Consider the following 13196-nt stretch of genomic DNA (forward strand, 5'->3'; position numbering starts at 1 on the left):
CGGCGACCCCAGGCTCCTGGGCGCCAGGGGCGAAGGGGGGGGGGGGGGTCGTGTGATGTATACAGTACGGGGATGGGCAGAGAGATAAAAACGCACTGTTGCTCGCACGGTCGACCCCGCCGGCTCTGAACGGCAGGACCTGAGCAAGCGTGGGAAGGACCCCTGGGTATTACCTACCTACCTACCTAAGGTAGGGTAGGTGCCTTAGATCAGGTAGGTCAGGTACCTACCTAGGTACTTGGCTTGCTCTTTTCGCTATAGACAGTCCATCAGTAGCTACGAGGCCTCGCGGCGTGCTATTTGCTCGAGCCTACACCTCCATGCACCACCTCACACCAGCCAGCCAACTTCTCTGCTGGTGTGGCTGCCGCAGAGCCTCCACGGCCCATGGACTCGCCGTTCCCCAAATCATCGTCAGCGCCCGGTGAGGGCCGCATCGTCGCGCGGCTGCTGCCCAACGGCCAGCCCGGCTTCGAGTCGATCACGTACCAGTATCCGCTCAAGCTCATCTCGCCGTCCCTGACGGCCGGCGAGAAGAGCGCGCTCGTGTTCCTGCTGTCCTACGGCGGCGGGCTCGTCGGCGGCGACCACGTCCATCTCGAGATCCTCGTGCGGCCCGACGCGCGCCTGAGCATCGTCACGCAGGGCCACACGAAAATCTTCAAGGCCGCCTCCAAGACCATCGTCACGCGCCAGGCGCTGCGCGCCCGCATCGCCGCCCGCGCCGGCCTCTGCCTGCTGCCGGACCCCGTGCAGCCCTTTGACGACAGCGTCTACGAGCAGACGCAGCGCTTCACCCTCGCCCCGACCGCCTCGCTGTGCCTCCTCGACTGGGTGACGCAGGGCCGCTCGGCGCGGGGCGAAGACTGGGGGTTCGCGCGGTGGAAGGGCCGCAATGAGATCTGGCTCGGCGGCGATGACGGCGACGACGGCGACGACGGCGACGCTGACGAGACCCCTGCCGCCGGCGCCGCGCGGCTGCTCGTCCGAGACACGGTCGTGCTCGACGAGCGGGCGTCCGCGCTGACGGGCAGGCCTCTGCGCGGATCCATGCACGGCCACGGCGTCTTTGGGAGCCTCCTCTTGCGAGGGCCCCAGATGCAGAGGCTGGGTGATTTTTTCCTCGCCGAGTTCGGTCGTCTGCCCCGCCTCGGTGCGCGCGACTTCAGGACGGTGGAAGCGCGAGAAAGGGAGGAGACGGACCGGTCGGCCGAGGACTCGTGGCGTCTGCAGAGGCTCGCCATGGAAAAGCAGCACGCCGTCCTGTGGTCGGCCGCCAGTGTCCGGGGATGCGTCGTCGTCAAGTTTGGCGCAGGCACCGTCGAGGGCGGCCGTGTATGGATTGCCCACATGTTGTCGAGGGAGGGAAGCATCACGGAGCTCTACGGAGACCAGGCCATGATTTGTCTGCGGTAGTTTCGCAGCGCAATGCAATCAAGAATTTCATTGAACGTGTCCCATGTTTCACTTCATTTGTTCAGCCACCCTCGTTCTCGAATGCGTCTTCTCGAATGCGTCGACAGCACCATGTTGGAGGGGCAAGTAGGCATAATGATGCTGATGGGACCTCGTGCCCCACCACTGTGCTAATCCCTGTCCACGGCGGCGGCCCTTGCATCGGTCTGGCGCATGTCCAAAAAGCTGCCCCGCGAATTCCATTTCAGCAAAGAATGAAACTGCACCTGCCGTGATCACCAACTTGTATGGCATAACAAGCTCGCCTTCCGACACACACACACACACACACCGACACAGGGATCTCCAGGCACTCGACTGTCACCGAAGAAAGAGCCGATTTTGATTTTTTTGGATTGACACATCACAACGCCTCACAGCTGGCAGCTGGCAGCAACCTCGGGTGGGGATAAAAACGAACCTTCGTCGCTTCCAACCTCCCACCCACCAGCCGCACAGTCATGGCTCCGGAGGCCAGAGGTCGAGGTCGGCCTCGTGGCCGCGCCGCCGGGGCTGCCACACGAGGTAGAGGCCGTGGCAGGGAGGGCGCCGCAGCCGGAGTCACACCCGCCGAGAACGCAGGCACAGCAGCCGCCGCCGCCGAAGCGACCACGCCAGCAGCAGCACAACATGCCGCCGTCACCACAGCCCCAACCGACAGCAGCATGCCCCCGTCGATCCGCGGCGAGGCGGTCGCGAAACCCACGCGAGGACCGCTAGCCGGGCGCCGACCGCGCAACATTCGCCGAGACGAGGCGTCGCGCGATGCCCTGGCGCGGCAGGAGCAGAGCAAGGAGAACGTGCGCGCCAAGGAGGAGGCGCGGAACCAGGCGCGCACGCGCGGCCGCAGCCAGAGGAGTCGAGGCAGCGCCATGGGCCGCGGCGGTGCCATGAGCAGAGGCGGCGGTGCCGCGGCCAGCGGCCCGTTTTCTCAGTTTCTCGAGAGTACGCTTTTTCCCTTCCGTCCTCGCGCTGTGTCTGTCGCAGACAAACACACGTCGGGGCCTTTGATTTTTTTTTTAATTCTTTTTTGATTTTTTGCTAACGGATCTGCGTTCCAGGTGCTTCCGGTCGATCGGGCGGTTGGGGCGGCGGAGGCGGCAGTGGAGGAGGCGCCGGGGGGTCAGGCTTTGGCAGCACGGCACGCGGCGTCAAAGGCGAGGGCAAGCCTGGCTTTGGGCCGTCGGGGCTGTACGACGTCGAGGCGCGCATCAATGCCGACCGATTCGCCGGCATGCCTCCGAACCGCGAACCCGACGCCTCGGATGAGGCGACCGCCGCCCTCATCAACGCCGACCCCGGTGCCCGCTGGCCCATGGGCATCCTCCGCGTCGATCGCAAGGAGGAGAAGAAGGCGCTGGCCACGACGGCGGAGCTGGAGGCCGAGGAACACGCCCAAGACGAGGAGAGCTTGTATGTCGAGGGCGAAGACAGGGCCAGGCCCAACAAGCCGCAGCCGGCGCAGGAGGATGATGCCGTGTGGCACGCCGCGCCCAAGGGCGTCACCGACGTCAAGGCAGAAGGGGACGCCGACGTGTCCATCGATTTTGACGCGCACGACAAGTCACAGGCCGCCGAACCCATGGAGATTGACTCCAAGTCTGTGTCCCCCGTCGGAGATGGGCCTGCCGAGCGCAAGCCGAAGAAGAAGGCCGCCCTGGACACAGAGACGGAGATGATGACAGCCGACATGAGAATGTTGCTGAGCGAGCTTGGTCCGGCGGACGACGGAAGCCTGACCCACAACAGGGATGGTCGCCTGTATCTGTTCCAGTTCCCACCTGTCCTACCTCCGCTGCACGTCCTTTCCGGTTCGTCCGTGGTCAAGTCGGAAGGGGACGACACGGTCATGCTAGAGCAGGGTGCCGGGGGCTCGATTGACCTGACAGGCAGCGACGAGCAGAGGAAGCCCAAGGTCGAGGGCGAAACCAAGGTGTCCGTGTCAGAAATGGCCGAGGACCTCAAGCAGGGCGGCATGATTGGGAAGATGAATGTGCGCAAGTCGGGCAAGGTCGAATTTGATTGGGGCGGCTGCACCCTCGAGCTTGGTCCGGCCGCTGGCATGAACTTTTTGACGACGGCTGTCATCATCGAAGAGGCGGACGAGAAGGCCAAAAACGCAGAGCATGGCGGTGATGCCTACGGCATGGGCAAGATCATGGGCCGCTTCGTCCTGGCACCACGATGGAGTGATGAAGAGGAGTGGGTCGTGAACCCTGAAGATCTCAAGATCGACGAGTGAGTCTTGTTTACGGGGCAGCCTGCTCTGGCGTTCATAGACATATACATATGCCCGGACTTCATCGAGGCGGTGAAAGGGACGCAGGTGCGCCCACGCAAAATGGAGTTGGTTCAAGATTTTCACGTATACCTTAGAAACAGGTGGCAGATCATACAGAGGCTTGCTGGCTTGGGTGCTTCTCAATCCGGAGCAGCAAACGCCACGGGCGGAAATATACCCTTCCTCTTTTCTCCACTGGCTCGAATCATATGAAGCCAGGCAGAGAGCTGGCTAACATGATTGAACTGGTGACACCACTGTATTGGTTTATTGGTGCCCGGAAACAGGGCAGACTGCGTATACAGTAGTCACCCCATTGCATACTCGTCGCTCGCTGTCGTAGGAAGGCGAGAGAATTTCATTGCCTGGTTTGTGGTACCGCGGAACTGCAAGTGCTTCGGCTAACATGGTGTCACGTCCGGTTGTGGCATCTTGGTGGAGAGTGACAAGACAAGTCCCTTTGTCATTATTCACACTTGATTCCAAGAGGTATCCGTTTTGAATAAAAGACTGCAGTCGTGTCGTAGGTCCCAAGCTGGAGCTCCAATGGCTCTTCTGAAGAACGCCTGTTCGCCAGCCATCTATCAAGCCCAGACTTATGTACATGATATACGGTGCCTCTCCCAAATCAATGCAAGTTCCGATGATGTGTTCTCATACCAGCGACCAGAAATCCCGTCGCTCCGCAAAGAGTGGAAAGAGGAAAATAGAGCCGAGCGATTGAGATCCACGGAATGTCAGGTCTCCTGTTTCTCAGATCCATTATCGCCTGCCGCTCAATCCCACGCGGCCACTATGCTGACTCTGTGCGTCCACCCCATGCAGGTCGTCCGAGGATACGCTCGGTGAGCGCAGTCTATCGCCCGTCCACTTGTCGACGCCCCCAGCGCCAGGGCCCTCGATAACATACATTTCGCTGTTGATGTAGCTCCTTCTCGCAGGCTGAGAGCCGTCGTCTTGCAAGCTTTCGTGCACGTCGAGACTCTTTGATTTACTTCTTCGGTGCTCAAATGGCGGCGGCCGCAGCAACACGCCTGGCGCCGCTGGATCAAATGGCGACATATTCAGGGGTGACATATGTAACGGTGGAGGATTGGATTTGATGCTCAATGTTGCGTACGACCCAGAGGATTTCGCTTCGGCCAATTCTATGTCGATGGCGGTCAATTCGCCGTGACCGTACGCCGGCATCTTCCCAACGGATCGCTGCGTGCCGGACCGCGCTGTGCCACTGGGGCCAGGTGTACGTCCGGTGGATTCGAAGCCGTGCAAGCGGAAGAGTCGAAGAAGTGGCCGGATCGTGACGAGACTGGCGGCAACGATGGCGACGCCTGGTTCAACGAGAGTCCAGACCATGGCATCGGTACCAGCGACTATGAGACCGCGTCAGTAATCACGGGGTAATAGCTGAGCGGGAAAAAAAGAGAAGGATTCGCCTTACAGAGTATATCGTCGAGATCGTTCAAGTCAGCCAGAAACTTGAGCCTAATCAACGTCGCAACGCTGGCACTGTGGATGGAGTGAGTGCTGTACGGCACATTTCGATGCTGGGTTGCTCGGGTGGGCGACTTACAAGATACCCAAACTCAAAAGCAAAATCACAGATATCTTGGCAGGCACGGTCATTTTTACCTTCCAAATCATGGGTATGGGCATGAGGGCACTGTTGAAATGGTTAGCGAGGGTCTCGGCGGTTGATGTGCGCGCGTGCGTGCATGGCGGGCTAAACTGACTATAGCCAGTCACTCAAAATGGTCATGACGGAGATGGAGTAGGCAGCAGAAACGATGTGGTCGGGCGTCACACAGGTCGCGTCTTGAATGGTGTAGTCCCACTGAGCCTGGACGGGGTGGCATTGGAAAATGTTCCAGAAGAATATGACGAGGGTCCAAATCATGACGATGGCCAGGCTGATGTATATCGTCCAGATGTATCCCTTTGAGGTGGTCAGGCGTAAGAGAAAGATGCCAACGCTGAACTTGATGAACATCATGTTCAAGACATACGTGGCGGTAGCGAGGGCTTGATACTTGAAGGCGTGTGCGGTTTAGTCGCTGTGGACAAACGTGAAGCCGTCGGGACATGACAGAACTCACCATCAGGGCCCTGATCTCCCGGGACTGTTCCAGCGCTTTGTTGTGCATGCCAAGGCCATTGTCGACGCCGGCGAGGATGAAGACGCAGGAGGCGGTGAAGATGAGCTGGGCAACGAGCATGAGCCAGTCGTCGGCCTGGTAGGCCTTGGTCAAGATGGCGCGCACATAGGTGCGCAGTATGACCGAGACCCAGCTGAGGACGAGGAAGGAGATGGCAGTAGCTACGAGGGCTCCTCCATGATCTTCGGTCAGATCCACCCCGGCCATGGATGGAGGTTGATTCGTTCCAGAGTCTGAAGTCAAGGGCCGGCCTCTCCGGATCTCCAGAGAACAATCCACACGGTCAGGAATAAGTGAAATGGAAAGGAAAGAAGAAAGGAAAAGAAATCCAATGGAAGACGACAACTGAAGGAGAGAGGGACAGACGCAGAGGAAAGCATAGCACAAAGAGCACAGAGCATAGAGCCGCGAAGAGATGGCCGAGAAGGGGGGAGGGGGACTTCATCCGCCGCGTCAATACAGCCAACACCGAACAGCACCTTACACGTGAGCTTGTGCTAGCAGATGGCCAGCCGGGTCCTGCAGCCAACAACGCCGTCGTGTTGTCATCTCGAGTCCAGTCGAGTCTACGTGCTGTGCGTGTTTGCCGACAGCCGGACACACAAGGGATGATGGCTGCGACGGCGGCGCCCCAACTGTGCTGGCCGTTAATGAAGGCTGCAAGGTTCTGCGGTTCTGCAGGCAAGCTAGCAGAGTGTGATCCCGGCCAGGCACCATCGCTCTCCCTCCCGGGCCCCCCCATGTGGACGACAGGGTAGTGAATCTGGGCTCGAAGCGCAGGCGAGGACAGGCGAGGCGAGGCGAGACGCGAGGCGTGTGGGAAGAGCCTCTAGCGACGAAAGGACCACGAGATTCGGCGTTCTGTCGCAGGTGGCTAAGGCAGCCTACCGACCTACCTCAGGTACCTTGCCTAGCTAGGCTCCGTATATGTCGCCTCTGGGCTCGTAAAAAGGCCCCGCCGTGGCGGCGCCCTCGGTCAGCGCCTTTGCAGGCAGTGCTGGGCAAGTTGTTCTGGCCCTCCTTGTTATCGAGGCTCATCGAGGCTCGTCGAGGCCGAGAATGGCGAGGTGCCTCAACAGGCACCAGTAGGATTTCCAGCCATGAATGCAGAAGACTGGTGGCTCGTCAATGGCATGGGGATGCGAACGCGAATGGCACTACAGACGAGGGTAGTTTGCAGGTCTGCAGCATTAGTGCGTGATGGGGGAGCAGAAAGGCAAGGGGGAAAGCGGCCGCGGGGAGGAGGGGGGATGCCTGTCAGCGGTGCCCCTGATCCGTCGTCTTGGGAAAGAGCATGATTGGCAGGTGCTGTGGACGGACTCTTTGCGACTGCCTCTACAGTATGTCTTCGGGCGAAAGGAAGGGCGTAGCAGCCCGCGACCGTCCCACGGTGTAGGAATTGGCAAGGGCACCTCGCCAATGTGAAACAGCGACGTGGGAACTTTCCGTCCTTGGGATCCCACGACGACGTCGAGGGAGACTTTCGTTTTTGGAGCAATGCATCCGTTCGACACTGCGCTGGATACACAGCCAAGGTAAAGTATCTCTCTCAGTGTCCATGTACCTTAGGTAAGGCGAAAGTTAAGGTAAGGTAGGTGGTACCTTGGTTACACAGCACATTTCCCTGATACCTGCCTCTCGATCTCCTGCCACCCCCCCTTCCTGCCTTATTACCCGCTTGGAGTGCGGTGCTTCTGGTCTTGTCTCCTCACCTGCCACCACCCACACCGTCATAAGTAAGATAAGTAAGGTACCTCAGGTCCGCAGGTAGGTCCTCGACCATCATCTCCTCCTGCATGGCACGCGGCACACACAAATTCTGTCTCTTCGCTCCCACGCTATCAACCAACACCTTCATCAGCGACATTGATCCGTCGTCCCGCCCTGCCCGTCGCGTCACCTCTCATGCATGCACCCTGGCCCGAACCCCTGTCGTGCCCACACGCCGCACGAATAGCGTTGGTCCATCGCAAGCGTCGCTAACCACATCACGCTGGTCGACATCAACACACCAAACGGCCTTTTTCGTCCCAGTCTGGCTCGTCTGGCGGGTGAGGGGGTGGAGAAAGAGCTCAAGACGCCTTGGGCCCAGGTGAGGTACGACCTGTTTCGACTCCAATCTCACCACTACACCACAAAACGCGCCAACAAGGTCTCGACAACTCAGGCAATCAGGCACAATGGACACAGCTGACGACACGCCTCTGATCTTTGCCCAACACAGCTACGGCGAACACTCTCTCCAAAGGGTTGGCACATGGCAATTCCCGCCCCAGTTGGCTGGCGACGACAAGGGATACTGGATCATGTAAGTTGTGCGCACTCTCTGCCCTCCAGCCCCCTGCCCCCTTCCCCCCTCCCCCCCTTCGCGCCTCGTCTATCAGAACTCGCTCATCCCGTGTCTCATTCTTCCTCTCCACCAGCTTCATCCACGGCGGCGCCTGGCGTGATCCACGTAAACTCTACCCGGGCTTTGTTCCCTGTATTCGCTCGCTCCTCGCCTCCGCCAACCCTTCTGGCCCCGGCCTCACCTCTTCCGGCATCCGTGCCTTCGCCAGCATCGATTACCGCCTCTCCCCCCACCCCGAATTTCCCCAGGACCCTTCTTCCGTGCCGCCCTCGGAGCTGCAGGAAGCCCGCCACCCCGATCACCTGCTCGATGTGCGCGCCGCTCTCGCTAGTCTACAGGAGCGGTATGCCTTTGGCGACCGCTATGTCCTGATCGGCCATTCTGCCGGTGCCACCATGGCGTATCAGTTGGCCATGGGTGGTGCCGCCATCGGCCTTGGTGCCCCTGCCGCACCTACCCCTAGCGTCATCCTGCCCTCTGCTGTCGTCGGCGTCTCGGGCATCTATGAGTTGCGCAAATTTGTCCAGCGCCACGGTCCCCCCTACGCCGCCTTCATTGCTGGGGCGTTTGGCGACGACGAGTCGACCTGGAACGATCGCATACCTGCCTGTTACAGCGGCAACTTCAACGAGCAGCTCGGCTCCACGCGTGCCTACCTTTTCTGGTCGCCCGATGACCAGCTCGTCGATGAGACTGAGATTGACCTCATGGCCAAGCGGCTGGGGGAGGATAAGGTTCAGGTCAAAGTCACCAAGGATCTCACTGGCAACCACGATGTTGTATGGGAGGAGGGCACTCAGCTGGCCCAAATTATAAAGACTGTCTTGGCCGACCTGTCAGGCCCATGATTCCTACGGGGAAAGAATGGTCTGATCTCACATGGATAAGCGGCACGAGCATGAAGGAGCCAGAAGAACCCTGATTGATCGTCGTTCCGACCGTGCCATTCAAAAAGACAATTGAATACCCTCATACTGTCGCATTTTCGCATGAACCTGACGAACACACGCCCGGGCTTTGACCGGCGTCCCTCTCGCCATATTGGTGACGGGACGATCTAGGCTTGCCCCGGAAGGCCTGAGCCCCGCAAGCCTGGGTACTATTGTTCACTGTCGAAACCGAGTCGTTCATCCAATCGTCGCCATGATTCTTGCGCCGAATTACATGCCCTCGTCTCGTGTGAGCCATTTGTCATGAAAGGCATAGAGCCAACGAAAATACTAGACACACAGCCGATACTGAGGCCACATCAGACGATGGCGGCGAATGATCAAGCTCAGCCATCCACAGATCGCCCGGCAAAGATGTTGCCGCTCCACATTGCCATTGTGCTATTATCGCATATATTGATACTAGAGAGCGGCCCACCGCAAAGAAGCTTCGTTGAAGTGTTCCGACGACGAGGGTCTGGTGCGGAGATCACCAACAGGGGTAGTTCGGACAGTTTCTAGGATATAGCCAAGATATGGGGCCCGGGAGCACAATGCTCCGTTCGCAAACAGCACACAGGCTGTATCGAGGTGCACGTCCCATCCGATCAGCGAAGCCTGTGATTTAGGCGCAGCCTGCGACTCGGAAGGAGGAGAGCACTGGTGGTGAGGTCTCGGTCGGAACCGTGTCATCGCAGCTATTATACGAAATCCAGGGGCCGCACTACGGCTTTGATATCACAGCCAACGTCAAAAGTATCGTCATCAGATAGCTAGACAAAGACCGCGTGTTGGTTACTAGTATGGAAGGGCTTCCCGCGTCTTCGGCGATGAACGACGGCCTTGTAGCATGTCGCGACTACTAAGCCGAGTTTTACTACTACCCCGTCGGCTTAGACGTCGAGGAGAAGGCCGAATAGACGTAACAATAGATCCGCTACTCATTTATAGAAACCATCCAAGATCTTATCTACCTGGAATTTGGTTTCAACGGGTACTTTTGAAGATCCGCATTATTAAGAGATCGCTACGGTCGATATATGTATTTTCATTCAGACCAAAAGAGTGGACTCGTTACTAAGTTTACGGTGGATGTCCTGAAAGTGTCAAGATCCAGGCCTTCCATCTCCTCAAAACTACATAACGGTGGCGTGCTCAATCGATAGTGTATAAATCTATCTAGAACCTGCCCGCAGATATGCACTGCTGACTTGACGTAAGCTGATATGCGATTGCAGGGTGATAAACAAATTGACGTCACCAAGGTCGGGAGCAGACATCGTGGGCCCTGCGGTTATTGTCAGGCCCCGTCAATTGTAAGCTTACCACGCTATTGCGGCATATGATTAAGACATCCATAACATTCTCGTCAGAATCGTTACTGCGCGAGCATCGTCTGCCGGTTGTCCTGTCGAGTCTCGTCAGACGATGCCAAGAACGGTTGTAGCGGAGCCGAGAAAGAACGCTTCGATAGCTCTGGCATCAAGAACGCTTCGATAGCTCTGGCATGCATTCCGGTTGAAGACCTGTTGTTGTGCATGTTCAGGAGCGGGGAATCGTAGATCAAGTTGATCGGTGAAGTCCGCGCGTGTGCGGATGAGCGACGGGACAGCATATCGCCGGCAGAGCACCGTCAATTCTCGGAGAATCACTTGTGACCAGGCTCCAGGAGAGGCTGAGAGAGGTTCCCGGCCTGGATCTATTCCACTTACACATCCTTCAGGTGGTCTCTTTGTTCGTTGGGGGAGCTGAGAAGCCAAAACTGGGGCTGGACTCGTCGGCATTGTGTTGGCACGGGCGTTGTTATCCAGCACATGTCAGCCACCTTTACAATGACCAGGCATGTCCTGAAATGATACAGACAAATTGAAGTTACAGACAACGAGTACGCTTGGGGGGCTTTGAAAATTCAAAGCCTAGCCCTACAAAACGGAAGTGGCTATACACTTTGAGGCTTCGCGTGCAAATGGGACCATAGAAATCGATCACCCAACAGCGGCAAGGCGCGAGCTGGCAGAGGGGCATAGTTGGTATGCCGTGCAAAAAGAAAAGGATGGTTCGTGGAAAATATAATGGCAGACGGCTGGCAGTGCAGACTCAACAATTAATTCGAAACAACAGCGTAAAATTCCTTGATACATTGTCGCTCGCTTGGAATACATTTAGGTAAACATACCACGTACCAGAGGACTCCAAAAGACAGAGATAGCCTCATAGCTAAAGATGCGATTGCGATTGATGGCCTTCAGTCACACAGGCTATATTATCGGTCGGGTTATGTCGTAATGAATAATTTAGTGCAATCCCTACCCCCCGAGGGCCACCGATGACCAAACCTCTCCAAGAACACCAGGAAACAGAAGGATTTGAAATTCGACAAGCCGAGAGTATACAAAACGTCGCATGAATGGAAAATATGACGCAAACATGCTGTTCAGGTCAGCAAACAGGGTTCAACGGGCCTGCATTGACAGAATACGACCCTATGTGTTGTTTTCGTTCAGGGTGAATGAGACGACGTTACGCACACAGCAGATGCTTCAGACGGTAGAAGAAGAAGGGACAGAAGTTTTAATCATCGGAAGGAAACACCTTCGCTGAATGACATTCATCAACACCAAGATACTCAAGGCCGCAGACCGCCAAGCTGTGTGGAATCGGATCGCCACGTGCAGTCAAGATGATCCCCGCTTTAGCCCCCGGGGAGCGGGGCCTCCAGTTCGGTACTCGGCGGAGGCACCGCCTGCCCCCCTCCGGGGCCCAAAATAGTGGGGGTTGAGAAAGAAGGGGGCACGGGCCCCGCTTTCAATGGCATCCCGCCTTATCGCGGCGCCCCACGGCCCGACTGATAAGACTTCACCGCCTCAACCCCTCTTGCTGCACGGCCTCAGCCGCGGGCGGGACGAACCGCGCAACCGCCTGCCCGGTGTCGCACGACGTGCCAAACGTTGGAGCAATGCGCCGTAGAAATGACGAGTATTGAAAACGAGACTGGGTGCCTCCAATGATCAGTCTTGAAAACTTTCAGCGACGGCATCTCTTGTTTTCTGCCGTCGCATGGCGTCGTGCGCACCTTGATCGCGGGGTCAAAAGTGACGTAATCTGGTGTTGCGTAGTGAAGTCCGCGCACTGTATCTCGGACGGTACGACGAGCCTCTGAAAGGGCTTAGCGCTGGCTCACTTCTCAACCCAAATACTGGTTGATGAGGGTATCGCGACCACCGATGATAGTCGTTTTTCGTGTCGCGTGCATAGCGCCTTGTGCGCGCATCGCTCCAAATGCCATTGATCAATGAAAACCATCATGGAAATTCCAAGGCACCTACTCATATTGATGCGTCAACTTTATTCAGAGGTAGCGCTCGTGTTACGTCGCTACAACCATGTGCTCGTTGCACAGAGTCCAGGTTAAGTCAAGTCAAGCCACGCGGCAACAATTGCAACGCAAAACCACAGTCGCACAACGGGTACCAAGAGACTCTGCGCGCCCTCCAAAGGAAACAGGAAACCTAGGAAATACACGGTAAAACAGGAGGAAATACCAACATCAGGAACAACTCAACCTGCCCCCCATCCCACCCTCTGTCCAGCCAGGAGAGAACATCCGATCTCGCCTCAGCCTTTTGCCGTACAGCGCGGCGTATCCCACACCCATGCAGCGCCTCCTGCCGTCATCCAGCATGCGTGTATTCCAACACGGCACACCTTTTCTGCCGCAGTCCTACACAGCCTTTTTGCGATCATCGGCCAGCTTGGTGTCGCTGGCTCCAGGCGGTAAATCGAGTACCAAGGACAGGAAAGAAAAGAATAAGGAAACCGTCATGATTGCTTGCTTGCCGCTGAGCCACACCATTCCAAACGCCATCAAGGAGTGAAAGTGACCTTGCCAGGTCCTCTCCATTACTTCCCGATTCCCCGTCCTACCCCGTGACCTTGACAAAAAGAATCGTAGCCCTCACGACAGCTGCACCCTGTCTTAGTCTGCTCTGCCTCATCGGAATCGCATCCATTGTGAATGCAGACAC

General features: G+C 57.5%; 4 protein-coding genes across 4 annotated transcripts; 3 read left to right on the forward strand and 1 right to left on the reverse strand.

Moving 5' to 3' along the window:
- Positions 1-387: 387 nt before the first annotated feature.
- D7B24_001590 (uncharacterized protein) lies at positions 388-1416 on the forward strand (the record flags this gene model as incomplete). The annotated part of the gene is made up of 1 exon (XM_028635815.1): positions 388-1416. The coding sequence occupies one exon, from the start codon at positions 388-390 to the stop codon at positions 1414-1416; it is 1029 nt and encodes a 342-aa protein (XP_028491783.1).
- Positions 1417-1916: 500 nt separating this feature from the next.
- D7B24_001591 (uncharacterized protein) lies at positions 1917-3697 on the forward strand (the record flags this gene model as incomplete). The annotated part of the gene is made up of 2 exons (XM_028635816.1): positions 1917-2400; positions 2517-3697. The coding sequence occupies 2 exons, from the start codon at positions 1917-1919 to the stop codon at positions 3695-3697; spliced, it is 1665 nt and encodes a 554-aa protein (XP_028491784.1).
- Positions 3698-4498: 801 nt separating this feature from the next.
- Positions 4499-6099, reverse strand: D7B24_001592 (uncharacterized protein; the record flags this gene model as incomplete). The annotated part of the gene is made up of 5 exons (XM_028635817.1): positions 4499-5109; positions 5178-5245; positions 5310-5399; positions 5470-5765; positions 5833-6099. The coding sequence occupies 5 exons, from the start codon at positions 6097-6099 to the stop codon at positions 4499-4501; spliced, it is 1332 nt and encodes a 443-aa protein (XP_028491785.1).
- Positions 6100-8072: 1973 nt separating this feature from the next.
- Positions 8073-9090, forward strand: D7B24_001593 (uncharacterized protein; the record flags this gene model as incomplete). Its single annotated transcript, XM_028635818.1, has 2 exons — positions 8073-8200; positions 8316-9090. 2 exons carry the CDS (start codon positions 8073-8075, stop codon positions 9088-9090), a joined length of 903 nt encoding a protein of 300 aa, XP_028491786.1.
- Positions 9091-13196: the final 4106 nt, after the last annotated feature.

Source organism: Verticillium nonalfalfae (assembly GCF_003724135.2).
Source record: "Verticillium nonalfalfae strain VnAa140/NRRL 66861 chromosome Unknown scaffold_132, whole genome shotgun sequence".
Classification (NCBI taxonomy): domain Eukaryota; kingdom Fungi; phylum Ascomycota; class Sordariomycetes; order Glomerellales; family Plectosphaerellaceae; genus Verticillium; species Verticillium nonalfalfae.